The 19,771-nt window shown below is 33.3% G+C and overlaps 3 protein-coding genes across 6 annotated transcripts; 2 read left to right on the forward strand and 1 right to left on the reverse strand.

The window, feature by feature from the left end:
- The first annotated feature begins 488 nt into the window (after window positions 1-488).
- Window positions 489-7,503, forward strand: LOC110658023 (pentatricopeptide repeat-containing protein At3g56030, mitochondrial). Of its 3 annotated transcripts, none has more exons than XM_058142745.1 (13): window positions 489-663; window positions 1,248-1,288; window positions 1,391-1,488; window positions 1,672-1,752; window positions 2,646-2,728; window positions 3,358-3,409; window positions 3,764-3,853; window positions 3,971-4,039; window positions 4,219-4,320; window positions 4,575-4,643; window positions 5,193-5,249; window positions 5,368-6,455; window positions 7,135-7,503. In XM_058142745.1, exons 1-12 carry the CDS (start codon window positions 590-592, stop codon window positions 6,412-6,414), a joined length of 1,863 nt encoding a protein of 620 aa, XP_057998728.1. In that variant the 5' UTR covers window positions 489-589; the 3' UTR covers window positions 6,415-6,455; window positions 7,135-7,503. The 3 variants fall into 3 exon arrangements, 2 of the variants coding, with proteins under 2 accessions (XP_057998728.1, XP_021671165.2); XR_009147029.1 differs by having other exon boundaries at window positions 490-663; window positions 5,368-6,728; XM_021815473.2 differs by lacking the exon at window positions 5,368-6,455 and having other exon boundaries at window positions 499-663.
- A 2,711-nt stretch (window positions 7,504-10,214) lies between these two features.
- LOC110658024 (glutathione synthetase, chloroplastic) lies at window positions 10,215-15,581 on the forward strand. 2 transcript variants are annotated; one of them, XM_021815475.2, is made up of 12 exons: window positions 10,215-10,775; window positions 11,431-11,600; window positions 12,222-12,297; window positions 12,442-12,572; window positions 13,170-13,292; window positions 13,383-13,463; window positions 13,742-13,822; window positions 13,923-13,992; window positions 14,388-14,509; window positions 14,631-14,770; window positions 14,866-15,058; window positions 15,423-15,581. In XM_021815475.2, the coding sequence occupies exons 1-12, from the start codon at window positions 10,398-10,400 to the stop codon at window positions 15,439-15,441; spliced, it is 1,584 nt and encodes a 527-aa protein (XP_021671167.2). In that variant the 5' UTR covers window positions 10,215-10,397; the 3' UTR covers window positions 15,442-15,581. The 2 variants fall into 2 exon arrangements, with proteins under 2 accessions (XP_021671167.2, XP_021671166.2); XM_021815474.2 differs by having other exon boundaries at window positions 10,220-10,775; window positions 15,215-15,581.
- Window positions 15,582-15,797: 216 nt separating this feature from the next.
- On the reverse strand, window positions 15,798-18,888 carry LOC110658026 (phosphoglycerate mutase-like protein AT74). Its single transcript, XM_021815479.2, has 2 exons — window positions 18,119-18,888; window positions 15,798-16,478 (listed from the first exon to the last, which is right to left on the reverse strand). The coding sequence occupies exons 1-2, from the start codon at window positions 18,585-18,587 to the stop codon at window positions 16,054-16,056; spliced, it is 894 nt and encodes a 297-aa protein (XP_021671171.2). The 5' UTR covers window positions 18,588-18,888; the 3' UTR covers window positions 15,798-16,053.
- Window positions 18,889-19,771: the final 883 nt, after the last annotated feature.

The following is a 19,771-nucleotide window of genomic DNA, read 5'->3' on the forward strand; positions in this document are numbered from 1 at the left end:
TAAAATTTTTATAAATAAATATAAAATAAGATATCTTTTTCGGGCTAAGAATAAAAATAACTTATAAATATATTTATCATTAAAATATTAAAAAATAAAAAATTATTAATTATTTATTATTAATATTTACCTCTTGATCTATAATACCGGACTGCAATTACTTGATCAAATACGATTTTACTCCTATAATTTAATATTTAATATTTATTATTTATAATTAAAAATAAAATATTAAAAAGTTCACTAAAAAAATTTAAAAATTAAAATTAAATATCATAATTTTATTTTTAAATTGATAAAATTTTAAATTTAAATTTAATTTAGAAAAAAGGTTGAGAATAAAGTCTACGAGTTTAGTCTTTTTTTTTTAATGAAAATAGAAAAATTGTTCGGGTTAGGCTTGAACCATAGTCCATGATTGAGAAACCGGTCCAAATTTTTCAGGCCGAAGCCCATGAACTATGGTAGCAACGAGCGACTGCGATGTTGCAGCGGAGTGGCTTAAACCCTTGGAAAGTTGGAATATTGCAAAACCCTTCGCGGATTCGGTCGTCACCAGCTGTAGGAGTTTTGATGTGATCAATCAAGAATGGCCCTTTATAGAAGATTACAAGCAATTCGTGCTCTTTCTCGAACGTTAGAGACTCGAGACTCTTTGTATCTGTAAGTATTACTCTCATTTCTTGTTGCTTGCTTTGTTTGGTTTCTAAGAAAATGCCGGAAAGAGGGATAGAAGTTTGGGATATTTGAGAGAGAAAATCCACTTGGCTTTTTGGCTGGTAAAGTTGTGAGTAAGTTTCCTGGTTGATGGTACGTTTGGGTGCTGAGAAATATCGGAGAAAGAAAAAAATTTTCAATTTTAATCTAAAGTTTTTCACTTTTTGGTCCCGGGAGAAAATCCCATATTGTTATTTGGCTTATGAACACTATGAGGATAAATATTCTCCTTCGCTGCATGAGCGAAATGAAAAGAAACTATGTGGTTGTCAATTTGTTATACTAAACGATAAGCTTCTCCCCATTTATTTTCCTCCCCAAGGAGAAAAAGGTAAAAAGAAATTTTCGTTTATTATTATTTGAACCCAAACTGACAATATAACTAAAAATTTCAAGCTTTATTCCCTTGCATTTACTATTTTTTCTTTGGACTAACATACATTTTTTTTCCCTATTATATTTCTGAAATTGGAGTTGATTTATTGTGCAGCGGAGTTAGTTTTATAAAATTGTTTCTTTTTTCCTTTCAGGCTTGGGAGCTTAAGAAGCTATAGTAGTCATTTTTCAAATGGTAAATTGATTATGTTGGCGTTGTCTAATATTATTTAATGAAGGGTTTCATTAATGGCATAGTGTTTTTTCATTAATCACAGTTCTTTTTTCCTTTGATTAGGTTGTGAACTGAACTCCTGGAGAATTTCATTTTGTCCCCATTGGGACCACAATTCTCTTCCTTGGACTCATGGAAGGACAACCCTTCATTCTTCAATGGTAAGTTTCCGGAACATAAAATTTATTTTAATTGGATGTAAATTTTAGCTGGTGCATCTGAGTTTCAAATATAGTTTCTAATTTACGATGGTTGTTAAATCCACTAAGCTTTCCTAACAAACTAGTAGTTATGATGGTATCCTGTTCTTATTCATAAAATCATCCTGGTTGGCTTGATTTCAGGCCATGGAATTATCAATTTTCTTAAGCAACAAGAGGTTGGCGACAACACAGGCAAGAGCTCCCGCACAAGCACGGCAGATGGTGTGTTATCTACCCCATTAAACTGACCAGTTGCAGCTCTTCTTTTTTGGTTTGATTCATAGAGTGGTTACTTTCTGTTTGCTTCTATGCACTTAATATATGTTCTTGATAGGCAATTGATTAGATGGAGAGAAAAAAAATTGAAGGAATCTAAATGAGTTATGGAGAGGTTTCATTTAATAAGTGAAAAGTTAATAACTAACTTGGAGGCACCATAGGATTTTCAGTACAAATAAAACATTTGTGTGTAATAATAACTTGGTTTGTCTTGCACTCATTTTGACTGAAGATTACTGAAATAGAATTGTCGTTCTAGACATGGCAGCTTAATGATTCCAAGGGTTTACTGAATTGGCAGCAAATGTCTATTACATTCTAGGATTTTCACATGCTCCTCTAGTCATCACACTGTATTTTAAAGTTCAACTCTAGCTTCTGTAATCTTTATCTTATGACTTGTTCATACCATGAATTTTTATGTTTATGAGAAAAATTTAGGACTGTTACTTCTGTGTGCCAGATCAACAAATTTAAAACAACAAAACCGTTGATAACATGTGTAGCCATACTGCAAGCATAAGTTTTGAACATTTTTACTGATGCAAATTCATGATAGGGATAGAGCTTGCATTGTGGTTTGATTTGTTGGGTTTCTCATATTGTCTATCCTCTCTATCCTCCTCATGCATCTTCATGTGCATGGACTGCTATTTGATTCAGGTATGTGACTTTTGGCTAATCATTGATCAGTTTAAAATATTGAGAATTTGCGTCATTATCATACTCTTAATTAAGGGCATAGATGAACTTACTTATGTTATGGCTTTCTTGGCTGTCTTGCTATGGATTGAATTTTTTGTTTTTTTTAATGTGAATATATAATGCTTATGCAGGGGGCTCTTAAAGTGTCCATTTCGAGTCCTGGATTCATCTATGAACCTTATGCACCTCGTGAACCAATCCCATTTTGGCGAAGGTTAGTTACATTTTACATTAGTTTTAATTCTTCTCTGGGCTTTTAGCTTTCACTAGTTGTTATTTCAAAATAGAACTCCTGTGAATGATTCAATGGTGATTCTAGATTGTTACTTCTAGTCACATTATGCTATTTTGGTTCTTGTTGACTACTATTTTTGAACGGAAATTTGTCAATATATCTTGTCAAAATGGGGATTTGGGAATAAACTCTACCAGTTTAATTAGTTCTCAGAGGAAGGAAAATATTTCATATTTTTTCCATTTGTTCCAGTGTGCCTTTGCAGTTTTTAGACTATGTAGAGCACCCTCAGTAAGGTTTATTAGGATGATCAGAGCATTGAGAGATTTCAGCTCATTTGTGAATTCTGCTAGCCAAATACAGGTTCTTTACATTTTATGTTGTGTAAGACAATGAACTTCCTTTTTATGGTTGCAAGCTTTCTACAGGAGTTTTTCCATATTGACTTGTATTTATATGTGGTAGCCTTTTTGCTGCTTCTTTAGAATTGAGCCAAAGTTTTACTTTGCCCTACAGTTGCAAATACGCTTGGAAACACTATTATACTTGTAATCACTTGTAGTACATGTTTTCAGCCATCAACAGACTTCTTATTTTCTTTGTATCAGGTGGTTCACAAAAAGTGGTTGGAGACGAACAAAAGAAGATATCATTCTAGAGGTTACATTCTTGCTTGCATCTTCAACAAATCAACTTATTGATTGGATCCATTCAGAGTATTTTTTATTCTCCTAGAATGCTATAGCCGGCATCTTGTTTAAGAAAATTAATAGCATGTGGCATTCCCAAGTCCCAACAACACCCCCCCCCCCCCCCCCAAAAAAAAAAAAAAAAAAAAAATAATAATAATAAAAAATAATTTTTTTTTTGTGATTATACAGATGTGGAATTGTGATTTTCCTACCATTTTGCTACATGCTTGCACCTATGCTGTGACAATGCTTCTGCAGTTGTTTCATGAAGCCCAGTGTCTATTTGTAGCCCAAATCACAATATTCTGTTCACATTTTGCAGATGAAAAGTGCTTATGCCATTTCCAAGTTAAGAAAATCTGGATACTCGAAACATGAGTTCTACAAAGAGGCCATTGACTTGTACAAGGAGGTGTCTCTATGTTTATTGTTCAAGATTTAAGTGTATACAGACTTTATTATTGTTCATCTGGGTTCAATGACATGTTTGTTTGCCTTCTACCCTCCTTATCCCCTTCTATTCTTCCAGATAAGCACTCTAATCGCAAATGGTGACAAAAATTCATTGAGGAAAATGGTTACAGAAAAAATGTACTCTGTATGTTCTTTTTGCTTTTACCCCTTGTCTTGGTGCCACTGCCACTTTTCTTGAATTCATCTCTCTATTCACAGAGCCATTTATGCTGCTATTTTTTTTTTCCTTCAGCATTATAATCATGTCTCTTTAAAATATCCATTATATGTTAGAGTAATTTTGTTTAGTTATCTTATTGACAGGAACTCAAGAATGAAATTAAGCAAAGAGAGTCCATGTGGAATAAAGTTTGTTGGGAAATGATTGAACCAGTGGTTAAGATACGAACATTGCGAGCTCGACTGGCGAGTATTTTTTTTTGTCCCGACAGTTTTGATCAATGATTTGTAAATACTACATAGTTGAATTTTTGAAGAAATAACTACTGCATGCTTTACAATTTTTCGTTATGTAAAAACTACTGCATATTTTCGAATTTTACTTTATGTAGAAAACGGTAAAGTTATGCACACATGAATATTCTTGAATTACGAAAGGTAACTTCTTTTTGTTCACTTCAAATCACATACCTTGCTTTTCTTTTCGTACACGATTTCAGATAGGTGTTGATCGAAAAGACCTCAATAAAGTTTTCATACAGCTAACCCTTGAGCTTCTAACAAAGCAGGTACAATTACCCTGTCTGTTTGTTCTTCTTTTTCTTTTCTTTTCTTTTTCTCTGTCATATTCTGTTGCCTAAGGATATGTGCGTAATTTGTCCATAATCCCAAATTTGGCTGCGTTTAGTTACTCAAAATATGGATCAGTGTTGATCCTCATCCTTGTAAGACCATTTCCAGCAATACAGGTCCTTTCTTGGCTGGGTAAAGTAGTTTTAGTTTTTTAGGTTAATATTGTCAGAAGTTCCTTTCATTCAATGGTGGGATCATTCTTGGCTGTTGAAGATAGTATTAGATCTGTGGCAACAGAATGACCGACTGCTCTGTTGAAGACACAGTAAATTGCCACTGATGTTACTAATTTGCATATTCACTCAGATTAGTGGCTATATAAATAGTATGTTCAAACAACAACATTTTACAGAGAATTTAGATGTTATATAGAAATGAAGGCCTGATTCTTTGGTTTCAAGCAACTATCTGCGTATTCATTTGCTTTTGCCCACAAAGCATATCCGGTGACAGCTTGGTTGACATGTATTTCTTGTTCCTTGCAGAAGTTTGAAGCTTATGATTCAAAAGGCATTACTGTTGCTGGAGATAAAACAAAGGAGGTAAGGATAATTGTTTTAGTTATCCTTTTGGAGTTGTGCCACCTAATTTTGTAATCCTATACTTGTATTTTCTGTCTTCTTTTATCGATTGCAATTGATTACTGGCATTAATTGGCAGCTTGCTCGCCAATCTCTCTTGAACCCTAAGACAAATGCACTGCCATTTCTCCGCAAGCAGCATCCCATATCCCCAAATCGCCAATCTATACTATCCCTCACCACTCGCTTCTTTGCATCCCAAAGTCTTAGCCTTAACTCATTTCCTGACAAGCCTAGTGCTGCCTATTATGATGATCTTGTCAATGCTGCTGGCCAGGAACGAGACTTCAATACGCTTAGCTACCTCCTCAACAAGCGTGTGAGAGATGGCTGCTTCAACACTGTCAACACCTTCAAATTCATCACCAACACTGATAACTCCCTCTCAATCCTAGATGATCTCACTGAAACACTAGCCCGCCTTGACAGTGGCTTCCCTCGTACAAGTGCATATAATACACTTATTGCTCGTCTTTGCAAACTAGACCGAATTGAGGAATCATTGCACATTGTGGATATCATGGCACATAGGCAGTATGGGTTAAGCGCGTGTAGCTTTCACCCTATACTGAGCTCTCTCACAAGGAAGAAGAAGATGGAGGTTGCCTGGAAAGTAATGGAAATGATGAGGGCAGTGGGTGTTTTGCCTGACCTGACAGCTTTCAATTATTTGTTGACGGCATATTGTTATAATGGCAATTTAATGGCTGCAACTAAGGTGATGAAGAGGATTGAAGAGGAGAGGCTGGGTGCTGATGCACGAACATATGATGCACTGGTGTTGGGTGCATGTAGAGTAGGGAAAGTTGAGGGGGCCCTTGTGGTGCTGAGGAGGATGGAGCATGATGGACCACATGTATTGTATTCTACATATGTGCATGTAATCAATGCATTCTTGAAGTTAGGATTCTATGCACAGGCAATTAAGTTTGTGATGATTTATGCAGGGAGAGATACAATATTAGATGCAGAGACTTTTGGGATATTGGCTAGTAAGTTGATTAAGTTGGAGAGGCTTGAGCAAGCTAAGTTAGTTTTGGAGGAAATGGAGGAAAGGGGTTTGGTAATGGGTGATAAATTGAGGGATTACTATAACTTGAAAGTTAAGAATGTCAAATCGTTTTAGTCGTTGTCCATAGAAGATCAGCATTTTCTGGAGTTGCCTAGGTAGGGATTGAGCTTGCATTTGTATGGACTAATGAGGCACTTATTGTACAGGGGTTTAGTGGCACAATTTCTGGACAATTTCATTTTTCTTTTTCTTCTGGTAATTAAGGTATTGCTATCAATGGTGGGTGTAGAATAGTTGCCCCAATTTGGAAGTTGGACTTTGAATTTGTAGACATGCACTTCTGTTCCCAAGGAAATGATATATGGATCAAAATGAATTGAATGGAATTGTTGGTTTGATACTTGTCATTTAGAAGCTTACGCTTGTAGGTACGAGCTATTCTAATTTTGTAAATCATTTCATTTTGTTTCACAAGTTTAAAGATTGAATTTTATTCACATGTGGAATGGAAGAGGTTAGAAAAGGGGGAAATATTATTCCTAGTGTGAATTATCTTGAAACGTGTTTTTTCCTTTTTGCATTTGGAAGAGAAAATACTGGTGTGAATTATCTTTTTGGTCTTGTGTTCCTTTGATTATAGAAACCGCAGAATGCTCACCAAATATTATAGTTTGCGGTAGTTTGAATAAAGTTTGGTATGATAAGCAATGGAGTTTTATGTTTTGAAGCTTGTATATCTTATCAAGTATTCAGTGTTTCAGTTCAATGTTTAGCATGCTTTTTTCTTTATTTTTATACAACCCCTCCAACTTGTTTGTCGCCCTATATTTTCAGGTCCTTGTCCGTGATATCTGGGTGTTCGAGAAATCCCTTTTTCATCCTGGAGCCTACTGGCGTCTTTGTGGGCGGATTTCAGTTTAATCCGGCTACCTACGATCCAACACTGAGTTCAACTGTGCTGAAAATGAGCAACGATTGTTACCCAATTTTGCAAGCTGACGAGAATCATGGTGTATCGTTATCCCAAATCAAGTTCTTTTCTTTAATTGCATACAGAACTTCAAAGGAATAAAATGGCTTTTCCTCATTTGATTTTCTTCCTTTGAGATTGTCCATTATTGGTGTTGATGTTGTTGAGAAAACTGGTCCTGATTGTATCACAACCCCTTTCAGCATAAAATTAGAAGATGATGAATTCAAGCAGGGGCAAAAGATATTCAATTGAATTAGATAATAATTGTTACCCAGTACAAATGGTTCACAAGAAGCATACAGAGGCATTATTTTTTTGAAAAATCTTATAAATCATTCATCTGTTTGTATCTATTCCTATTGTTAGTTGTTTTTTTCATTTAAAATATGATTACACAAGCATACTGAAAAGCTTTTTCTTTTTATTGCTAGAAACGATAAAAGCTTGTTGGATTGCTCTTCTCGAGTTACATTTTCGATTGTTCAAATGTACGCTCAACCTTCTGATCTTCTTACAGGCTCCTGGCTTCTTTTGCTTTAAGCAGAAATAGAATTGGCAGTGACTTTTGTTTTGGGTTTATGAATAAGAACAGAATCATTTTTCATCTTCATTCTAATTTTCAAGAAAAGTTTCTAAATAAACTCACTATTTATCAAAATCTTCCTCCATTCTATTCATGTAACTTCTGAAACTACATTCCAGTTTTATAGGGTCTAATAAATGGATCAAAGAGTGCATCAGCTTCAAACCCTTAGGCATTTGCAACAGACTCTACAACTTCATCATGAAAACCCTAACAATACTGGCCTTTAAGACTGTGACATTACGCCATCCTGTGCATACAAATCTAGCCAAAGCAAAGAGTATGGCTGCCTGTAAAAGTGATCAAATAGGAAACCAAAGGGCTAAAGAATAATTCATACCTTTTTGTCCACTTTGCTCTCCTAGCAATGGTCTGAAGAAATCTGGCAAAAAACTACCTGAAGGTCAAGACAATGATGCTAAAATCAATGGAGAGAAAATTGATTTCTATGATAGCGATGGAAATCAACAAGAACAACAAGATTCTACAAATATTCATAAGATGATTTAAGATGCAATTGTTCAAAAAGCTCCAATCACAAGGACTAGAGTTAAGAAGATGCAAAAATTAATTGAGGAAGCAGTTGCACAATAAGCTAAATATGGAAATACAATCAATAAATTGGGGTTACAAGAAGATGGAAAGTGACTTAATTTGATCCAAGTTTTGCGTGGGAGATGATCAAGAAATATTTGGACAGAATTGACGGGTTTCCATGTAAATTCAGTGCGTTTTTTTTATCTAAGACAGGTCTGAATAGTTTTATTTAATTATTTTTATCATATTTATGTATTTTGAGCTTTATTTATGTATTTTTGGGTCTTAAATAGAAGTGCAGCTTACTCTAACTTTTTTTTATTAGTTTTTAGGGTTTTATTTTATTTTTTAAAGTTTAGGGATTTAGGGTTTCAGTCACATATATACAGCTAATTTAATACTTTTTTCATCTAACATTACTTTGAATTAAATTAATATAAGAGGGGGATATTTTCTAGTTCTTTCTTGAACTAAATTAAATTCTCTAAAAGTGATTAATCTTGTAGGGTTTAATAATCTTGATATTCTTGATTCTTGTTTGATTATAAATTTTGGTAAAAAATCCTTAATTCTACCTTTGAATTATCTTGGTTTCCAATTCTCTATAATTAATAGGTCAAGATATTTTTTTGTGTTTTTGAACTTCATTTTGGCTTGGTATTGTAAACTAAACTTGTTTGTGGGTTTCAAGGCATCAATCTTAAGGATCGTGTTAGCTAGTCAAGGAGAGAGACCAGAAGAGGAAGCACCATTGGCCATTGCCTTCACTCAAAGCAAAACCTCCAAGAAAGCTGTTAACATAAACGACAAGGTAGAGGAGATAGATACAAGTAAAAAGAAGATAAGAAGAAAGAAATCAAAAGAAAAATTGACTTCACTTGAGAAAGAAGAAGATGAGTCTAAACCTTTGAGATCAATTACTAAGAGAATGAAAACTCGAACATGAATCTACTAAATAAGTGATATGCTTTCAGTTACTGAATCAAATATTTTCTTGCCATCAAAATGTGTTACTTTTATCCTTAGAACCATTGTATAAAATTAAGGATACTTTCACTTATTGGAATCATATTCCTATGGCATCAAATTCGAGCCAAAGCATAATCCTATGTTGAGAAAATGATGGCTTGCTAAATTAAATTTCTATAATAAAAATTGAATTAATAACTATAATTGTTCAATATATTTCCTTTAAACTTTTCTCCCACAAATCTTTAATATTTTATTTATTAAATTTTATAATACTAAACATATAAATAAAATGTGACTGAGTAATACAATTTTTTAATATCAATCTTTTTATAAATAATTTACGAGTATGTGAATTATAGTTATAATGTTAACAAATACAAAATGGCAATAAGATTCGCATAGCAATAGTTATTTTTATTATATAAAGATTAAATTTATAAAGTTAATATATACAACAAATATTTTTTCTAAATACTTAGTATTGTAAAATGTTGTTGGATAAAAATATTTAATATTTTAAGAATTTTGAAAGAAAATAATTATTATGGTTTGAATATTAATAAACTATTCTCATTTAATAAAATAAAATAAATAATAATTATTAACGTATAAATATTAAATATATGCTAAAACATTTTTTTAGAGAAATAACAACTTAAATTTTTATTTTTTTAATTTTTTTTGTAATTTTTTTATTTATTAAATAAAAAAATTAAAAGAGTAAGAGAATCCACAATTCTTATGTCAGACTAGGGCTTTTTTTTTATAATTTATTTTTTGAATGGAATCTTTTTGTGATTATTCACCAAATGCACAAAGGACCAAAACTTCACCGGATACAGGCAGTGAGCGAATCCAAAAAATAAAGCTAAGCATGGCGTAATCAAGGTTCAAGGACGCTTCGGCACTCTCACAAACAAATCAACAAGCTGCTTTGCTTCCAATCCCACAATTCAATTCATAATTCTTCTCTGTATTGGGCCGCCTTGAAGTCTTATAGTATCATTCAGACCACCAATAAAAAAGGTCCAAATGGGTGCTGCCCATTCCTCTGCTACCTGTCTCTCTTCCCCTGCCACTACTAACATCCCTCGTTGCTATCTTTTCCATCGCGTATCAAAACCAAGCTCAAATTCTTCTTCCATTCCCACCATTTATCTTCATCTTCAGAAACCCACTAGCAATTTTATTTCCCAAAACCATTATTCACTTAAATCTCCCTGTTCATCTTCAAAGATCGTGCCTTTGAGTTGTGCAAGAGTAAGGTTGATGGAGACCCAAGAAGGAAGTGCTTCAAAACCCGTAATTGATTTTCATGGCATCGATGAAGAATTGATTCAAAAGATGGCTTACGATGCGCTTGTTTGGAGTTCTCTCCATGGTCTTGTTGTTGGTGATAAAAGTGTTCAGGTCTGTGCACAAAGATTCTGTTTTTTCTTTAATTTTCTAAGAAATCCCACTTAATTCAGCATATGATCGTAAGATGACTGCAGTGGAAATTTGTTTTTTTTTTCTTATTCGTTTTGAATGAAAGCCATATTCAATAAAGATACCTAATTTGCGTTTCTTTTTCCTCTCCTTTTAGCTGCTTAATGAAGTCAAACTTTTGAATATATAGAAGATGCTTGGTGGGTTTCGTCGTACTACGATTACATGATTGGCTAACACTAGTTTGTTTATCATGGATCAATGTGCTTAAAGCTAGTTTGTACTTTTCATTATTGTTGATGATAATTGTGGAAATAGTTTTTACTTATCATTATTGTTGATGATAATTGTGGAAATAGTTATCGAGAGAGGAAGAATTGCTTTCAAATTGTTTGTGTGTGTGTGTGTGTGTGTGTGTGTGGAAATAGTGTGTGTGTGTGTGTGTGTGTGGAAATAGTTATCGAGAGAGGAAGAATTGCTTTCAAATTGTGTGCGCGCGCGCTTGTGCGTGTGTGTTATTAGTAGTTAAAACCAAAAATTTTACCTTCATATTCTTTAATTTTTTTTTTTTCTTTGCATGAACTTATATCATCATGATATATGTAAGATAGGAATAATGGGGTCATTTGCTTCATAGAGATCAGGAAAAGTACCCGGTGTGGGGATGGTACATGCTCCATTTGCCTTGCTGCCAGTGGCATTCCCAGAAAATCACTGGAAGTCAGCATGTGAAGTTGCTCCTGTATTCAACGAACTCATTGATCGTGTTAGTTTGGATGGAAATTTTCTGCAGGATTCGTTATCCAGGTACTATTCATCCTGGATATCTACATAATTTTACCTCGTTTCACTAATATGTGTGCCAGTAATTCAACCTTCTAGGACATTATTTCTTGGATGGTGGCCTGTTACTTGTTTCTTCAGTTCCTCAACCAGATCCATTTGCTGTTTGCCAACCATTTATAGTAACTGTTGGGATTGTTATCAGTAACACAATCATCCCTTTTGACAAATGTTTGTGTTCAGAGCTGGAACCATCTTGAAAGATGAGTAAATATGCTACAATGTTCTTCACGCTCAATTGTGAGGGTTATTTTGAGAAAGTTGTGCATGGTGAAAGCTATAAATCTCTAACTGAAATTGATAATACCTTCACATGCTCTTTTACCTGTTCTTAGCTTTGCTATTTTTTTTATTCCCTGAAGCTTTAGCAGATCAGTATCAAAATAATCATTATGCATTTGTGGTCCAGCTTAAATAGAGCCGTAGATCAGTTTCAAAATATTCCTTATATTCATTGTTATTTTTGTGCTTTGTCAAGCTTCATCTCTTCTAGTTCTGTTTGCCATTTTATGCTCGTTCTCAATATTCTATTGATAAGTTTGAATAGTTGTGTAATTGATATCTCTTCTATTCTTAACACTGCAGAACAAAGAAAGTAGATGTTTTTACATCAAGACTTTTAGATATTCATTCCAAGGTGCTAGAAATGAACAAAACAGAGGTAATTGTGTCTTAATCAGGCATGTTGGACCCCATTTTACATATTATATTATATTTGGTTGTATTTTATTTATTTTTTCGTGAAGGGAACTTGCTGATTTTCATTTAGCTGGAAAAATGCTAATGTTGTTGCATGCTAATACAGGAAATACGATTGGGTTTACATCGCTCTGATTACATGCTTGATGAACAAACTAAATTACTCCTCCACATAGAGATAAATACAATTTCCTCTTCGTTTCCTGGCCTCAGTTGTCTTGTCAGTGACCTTCACAGGTTAAGAAACGTATTATCAACTTGTAGTCTTGTGCTTTCTTCTTAGTCATATCTGTCTCACTAAATTTGCGTATGATATCTTATTTATTAAGGATAATTTAAATGTTTTTTCAAATGAATAGCTACATAGTTCACATGTAGAAGTAAGCAGCGCCGGTGAAGCAGAGATAGGATGCTACTTTTACACTTGTTATTTTGAGTTGCAAAGTTTACTGTTGTTGGATCAAATGCAAGTCCAGTGCTTAATAGAGTCACAGTTTAGAGTTTACCAATGAAAAATAACATTACATACTTGAAGATTTTGAAGGGGCCTAGCTTGTAATTTTGTTCCATGTATTTGATAATTCGAAATTATTGTTTTATCATGTAATGAGATTGCCCACCCCATCCAACTGCCTGAAACATTTGGGTACTCAAATTCAACACCAACCCCTCCTCCCCTCCCCCTCCCTTCTTCGCCCAAAATTTAAAAAAAAAAAAAAAAACTGTAGATGGTACCACTTTGGGTGACAATATACAAAATTATATATTTTCTGATGCAATGATCACAAAAATTGAGCAAAAGAGAATTGTAACTCTAGCTGTTCATATCTGCAGGAGCTTGCTTAAGCGTTATGGAGAACACCTTGGATTAGATTCCAAAAGAATACCAAGCAACACTACTGTTAATCGGTTTGCAGATGCGCTGGCTAAAGCTTGGACTGAGTATAATAACCCTAGGTTGGGTCTGACTGCAGTTCCTTCATTTCTTTCCTCCTGCTGTTCTTACTGTGTTTATGTAGGTTGATAATCCCTGATACACTTTTGCAGGGCTGCAGTTATGGTTGTTGTTCAGCCTGAGGAGCACAACATGTATGACCAACATTGGCTTTGTGCTGCATTGAAGGAAAAATATCCTTTTCATGTAAAAATTAGACTCTCAATTCTCATTGCAGGACTGGTATAGTTTCTGAGGTGTGATTACACTACAGATGGTCATAAAAAGAAGTTTTTTCATGCATTATAATGTTAGAAAGCTGATGAAATTTTTACTAATTTCTGAATGAATTGGTTGTTGAAGCATGAACTTTTCAGAAATCATTTTTCTGAAATCTCTTTCCAGATATTTATTTTAGTCAGATGCTTTTCCCCCAGTCCTCTTGATATTTTCTTCCTTAGCTTTATAACACACATAATGTAACAGCTATTCGGAAAACATTGGCAGAAATTGATAAAGAAGGGGAACTTCTACCAGATGGAACACTCCTTGTGTACGTCATTTCTGCCTTGGAAATTAGTATCTCCTCTCTAGATTTGTTGTTTTATTTTGTCCTTTTTCAACATTGGTATATGAAAGATACACACTTGCAGAGGTGGACAAGCAATTGCAGTGGTTTATTTTAGAACTGGGTATGCACCAACTGATTATCCTTCAGAAGCAGTATGTGTTTGTTCCTATTCCTTCATTTTCCTATGCTTTATAGTCTCATTTCTTCCTTGTCTACTCCAAAAACGGATCTTTTTTTTTTTGAGTGAGTGCAGAACTTAATTTGGTGGGTAGGTGGATATAAGCTTTGACATAAAGAAAAATGTAAGGAAACAAAATAAACAGATTGGACAGTGTCCTTGAGCTAGCTGTCTCATTTCAGATTTTTCCAGTTACTTTTTTACTTCCAGACATCATTTTATTGGTTATTTCCTGGTCATTTCAAATTAATATAGACTGCAAGACTTTAAAATATTATTCCTAGTTTCTCTGTGGTTATGATGCTTCTATGTTCTGAATGTAATCTCCATTTATGGTGTTCTACTGCTTCATTCATGTTTTATTTGTAGGAATGGAGAGCTAGGCTACTCATGGAGCAGTCATTAGCCATCAAGTGTCCGTCCATATCTTATCATTTGGCAGGCACCAAGAAGATTCAACAAGAGCTTGCAAAGCCTAATGTGCTTGAGAGGTACTGAAATTTTCATGAATACTTGTTACATGGCTCAAATTATTGTGGTTTTGATACTTGGTCCTTTGAAATGATCCAAAATGAAGGATTATAAGGGTCTAATATGAATGGTTTCTTACAGATTTCTCGAGAATAAGGAGGATATCACCAAGTTGCAAAAATGCTTTGCTGGCTTGTGGAGTTTGGATGACTCAGATATTGTCAAAAGAGCCATTGAGAGACCTGAATTGTTTGTGATGAAGCCACAAAGAGAAGGCGGAGGTCTCTTGTTTCTAAAATTCATTTGGATATTCTCCTTGCCATGGTTGTTATTTTGTGGTGTTGGTGTATACTAACAAGGAGTCGTACATTTTCAGGGAACAATATCTATGGGGATGATGTGAAGGAAAACCTTCTAAGGTTGCAGAGGGAAGGAAATGAAGAAGATGCTGCTTACATCCTTATGCAACGAATATTTCCAATTGTTTCCCCGATGTTTTTGGTGCGTAATGGCATTTGTCATAAAGATCATGCAGTATCAGAACTTGGAGTATACAGTGCTTACTTGAGGTACATGACTTGTGCACTAAAAGATGTTAATTAAGATGCATATCTAGTGAAACGTTGGTTAGTTACTAAATAGGGGTCAAAAAATATTTTATATAAATGGCCAGTATCATACTTAAAACAAATTTAACATGGATATTCTTGCATCACAACAAGCAGGAACAAGGATAAAGTTATTATAAATGACCAATGTGGATACCTTATGCGAACAAAGGTGTCATCATCAAATGAAGGTGGAGTTGCAGCTGGATTTGCAGTCTTAGATAGCATGTACTTGACTTGATGGAGCAAATGCTTCATAATTGACTCACACAGAGGTTACAGTTCATCAACAACCAAATTTGATATAACGGGTTTTCCCTTGCAGTTCTCGGAGGAGGGATTGACATGGAGGACTTCCCTTTTGTTTTTATTGTTTCATTGGCAATGCAATGTAATTTTGATGATTTTCCAGTATTGTTGCGTTTCATGGATGTCTTGTGTGACTATATTGCCAAATAAAATTTGAATAACTTCCTCTAATTCACATCATTGCTATACAAGTCAGGACACAATGGAATTTTCAAAATTAAAAAAAAAAATCTTTAAATATGTCTTGAAAACTTTGAGAATTCGAGTTCGAATTGATAATTTTTTTTCTTTTAAAAACAAACATGTACTAGCAAATTCACATTATCCGCAAAATAAACTGAAGGATATACCTGTTGCAGATAAAAGGAGCATTTCCACCAAGAGTCAGACAGCATTTAATCAGAGAATAACATAAACCAAGCACCAGAGCCATTTGCTTGTGTTTACAGTTTGCAGAGAGCAGTCAAAAATTTACATTTAGAAGCAGATGTTTCTTATAAAGTATTACAATCCACCAAGTAATCTTGCACTGTAGCCTCTGTTTGCATTGATCAGAACTATGTTTTCCATGTATTTGTTAATTATGCATCAACTAACACAAGTCAATCGGTGAATCAAAAGAATTTCCCATCTAATTTCTGGGGAGCCTATTCACATGTACTTGAAGAATCATCTGCTTTATCATCACTTTCTTTATCCGGATCTGTCTTCAGATGATCAAAAAATGCATCGAAGTACCAGGAACAGTTGTCATTCCAATCACCCTTGTGGGCATGGATTCGCCACTTCTGATCAGCAATCATTTCAGGAGACATTCCCCATTCTTGCATTTCTTCATCTGTGTGATGAATTGCTAAGCTGTATTCCCTACCTTCTCCTAACTCCATAACTCGAATCTCACAGTTCCCAGGATTATTTAGGTGCTCAAATTGTTCAACTGTCCACTTGAACCACTTCATGAGGAATACACGACAAGTTAATCCATGTGATACAATTATGAGATTTAGGTCATGTGAAGGGTCATGGTGAAGCCTGTTCATATCTATATCCCTCCAGAGAGATTCGAGAAAACCTGCCAGAAGAAAGCATCTAACCCGAATCATTAATTCCGTTAGAAAACTTCTCTTCATTTTTAAACATTGGGGTAAAAATCAAATTGGTCTCTGAATTACAGGCCATAGTCAATTAAATCCAAAATTAACTATTTAGCCAAATCAGCATACAACTTTTATTTCTTAGTCTATTTAGTCCAAGAGCTTGAAATGTGAATGAAATTTATATTTGGTTTTTTTTTTATTATTTTTTCCAACAAAATTTTAGCATTTTGGAGGGAAAATTCTTTAAAAATAAAAAAATCTATTAATCTTCTCCAGCAAGGGCCAAAATGACAGTGTTTGAAAATTTATTAGTCACAGCTATTGATGATGATCATGCCATCATGAGAACAGTCAGCCAACAGTGGAGGCATGGTGATCACCTGGTTGGATGCATGAGCCATCATATCTGCTTCAAAGAAAGAGGTCTAGTGCAAAAAAAGCTTGATTCAATTGGCGAGTTAATAAAAAAAGAAATAGGAAATTGCTGACTAGTTGGCTGATTTTGAGATTTTTCCAAAGAGCCAGCACAACATCAGCCACCATTCTGATTTTTGTGGCCTATAACCATACTATAAATTTTTGTTTTAAGGAGATGAGTTTGGGAGCTGTGTTTTGTTTTCTGTGGAAGGGAGATAGGAAGGCTTTTGGATTAAATGATGATTTGCTTTTCATGCGTGTGGAGAAAATAAATGGAAATAAAAAAGGACTTAGTTTGATCAGGGAAAATTTTCTTTCTGAATGGAATTTGGGGTTGATTGAGTTTGGTTATTGGTCTTAGAAGCCCTAAGAATTCATGGGTTTGGTTTATCCCTCAAATTTTTTCCTAAAATCCTAAATTTTTTTACAAACAAAAAGTACAAAAGAAATATCATTAATAATATTTTATTCACCTTATTCAAACCATTAGGCTAAATTGGCTATAAAATAAAAGTTGCCTTAATTTGACCATGTTATTTATTATCTATATGCTGTGATGAGATTAGAAAAGCAAGCAAGAGAAACCATCAGCTAATATCAAAGATTCAGGCCCCAGAACCAATGCATGAGAACAAATTCAATTGCATACGGTATCTGTAAAATGTATGTTTTTTATGTCCAAATATCATAAAATGAAAGCCTTTTTTGGCTAGACTCGCAAAATGTTCAGAATGAGATGCATATTCTTAATCATTTTCAACTTCTTTACACTAGCATTTCACAACACATTTTCCTATTACCATCTTTGTCATAAAAATAACCGGTTGTAAAAATAGCCCAAGCTGCTCAGACCAACTACGCTGATTGATTTAGCATCTTTAAAGAGACAATCAAGCTCAGTTCATCACATTCCCAAACACAAAATTATGTTGTTTTTCAGTTTTCAACATTAACAGGAAACAGGTTAAAACATAAATAGTTCAGGCTAATACTCAGGTTCTGAATTCTCTATTTTTGCTTATCCTATGATTTTCCCTGTAATCAAATGGCATATAATAGATGATTTAGAAGAGCAGAATACAAAGAAATTCATTATGATATTAAGGGTGATTCACTAAACAACAGAAATAAAGAAAAAGCAGAATACCCATTAACCAAATTAATCAACAAAACGACAATAACAAGGAAGAAAACTTACTTGAAACGCGATCGAAAACATCAGCAGCAGATTCTCCTTCAGGGAACCGATAAAAGAACCTCCCAAACCTCTCTCTGGTCTCTTTAATCACCTTCATCCTCTCCTCGATCTGAAAATTCCCAAAATCTTGCTCTCTAATCCTACACTCCTCTCTAACCCCAATAATCCTCTCCCTTTCAAACGACCGTCCAATCTCCCGGAGGGTGGATAGGGTACGCTGGTAGGGAGAGACATAGAAGTAGACCCGCCAGTTAGTGGTGCAGTTGCCGTGGTTGGATATTAGATTGTGCAAATGAGTCCCAGCGATACGAGCCTGGGCTAGACCCGATGAGGTTAATGGGATTTTGTTGTCAGGGGTGGTGACGTAGGCAGCGGTGTCAATGTTACCCTCCGACTCTCCATGGCGGACGAGGACAATCCGCTTGGGAAGGAACTTGGAGGGATGGTGGTGGTGGTGGTCAGTGATCATGGTTGGGCAATGGCAGCAACGGTGGTGATGGTTGTGCTGATGCAACGTTTTCTGATCGGAATGTATGGTTTTATTGGTTCTTGATTTGGAGATTATGAATCTGATTCTTTCTTTTATGGTGGTGACACTAGATTTCTCTATCTGTTGAGATTGAGAATGTGTATGAAGTCACTTCCAGGCTTGCAGGATTGGTATTTATACTGTTGTTTCCTGTCGTCATTTTCATTTCTTTATTTTCTGGAATTCGCAAGCTGGTACTTTTTCAATTTTCAGTATAAAGAAATAGCATAATGTTCGTGTCATATACAAATAATTTATAATTTTTATTTTTTAATTTAATTTTTAATTATATTTTAAATAAGATAAAATTATTATTATTAAATTAATTTTAAATTAAATTTTTTATTTAATTTAATTTAAATAAATTTTATCTATTATAATAATAAATTTTTAATCAATTTTATGATATAATTAATTAAAATATTTATTTAATTTTTTTATACATATATTAATAATATTTTTTAAAATTATTTCATTTAAAATGTAATAAAATTATTTTATTCAAAAAATAATTTAAATTTTATAAAATGTTTATATTTTATTTATTTAAATTAATATTTATTTTGTATAAATTATAAAAAATAAATTAGATTAATGAAAAAAATATTATTATTTTAAAATATATAAATATAATATTTTTTATTATTAATATAATTAAAAAGTATTAAATTATTAATAATGAATTGAATTATTTAATTTTAATAACAATGAAAATATATAACATTATTATTAACTAAAAATAATATTTTATTATATTATTTTTAAAAAATATTATATTTAAGTGTAAATTTTTTTATTAATCTGGTATATTTTTTATAAAATAATTTTTTGATAAAAATGATTATCACTTAATATAAATTTAAAATATAAAATAAATAAATTTCATAAAATTTAAAATTTTAAAATATCACTATTTTATTTTTATTTATAACTAAATTTTCAATACAATCATATTTATAATTTATTTTTAAATTTTATTTTTATATAAAAATATAGTTAAATAAATAATTTATATATAAAAATATAGATATTTAATTAAAATTTAAAAATAATTATATTAAAATTAATGATAATAAAATATAAATAATTAAAATATTAATTATAATTGCATTAGATATATAAAT

The sequence above is a fragment of the Hevea brasiliensis genome, unplaced genomic scaffold (assembly GCF_030052815.1).
Source record: "Hevea brasiliensis isolate MT/VB/25A 57/8 unplaced genomic scaffold, ASM3005281v1 Scaf7, whole genome shotgun sequence".
NCBI classification, from domain to species: Eukaryota; Viridiplantae; Streptophyta; class Magnoliopsida; order Malpighiales; family Euphorbiaceae; genus Hevea; species Hevea brasiliensis.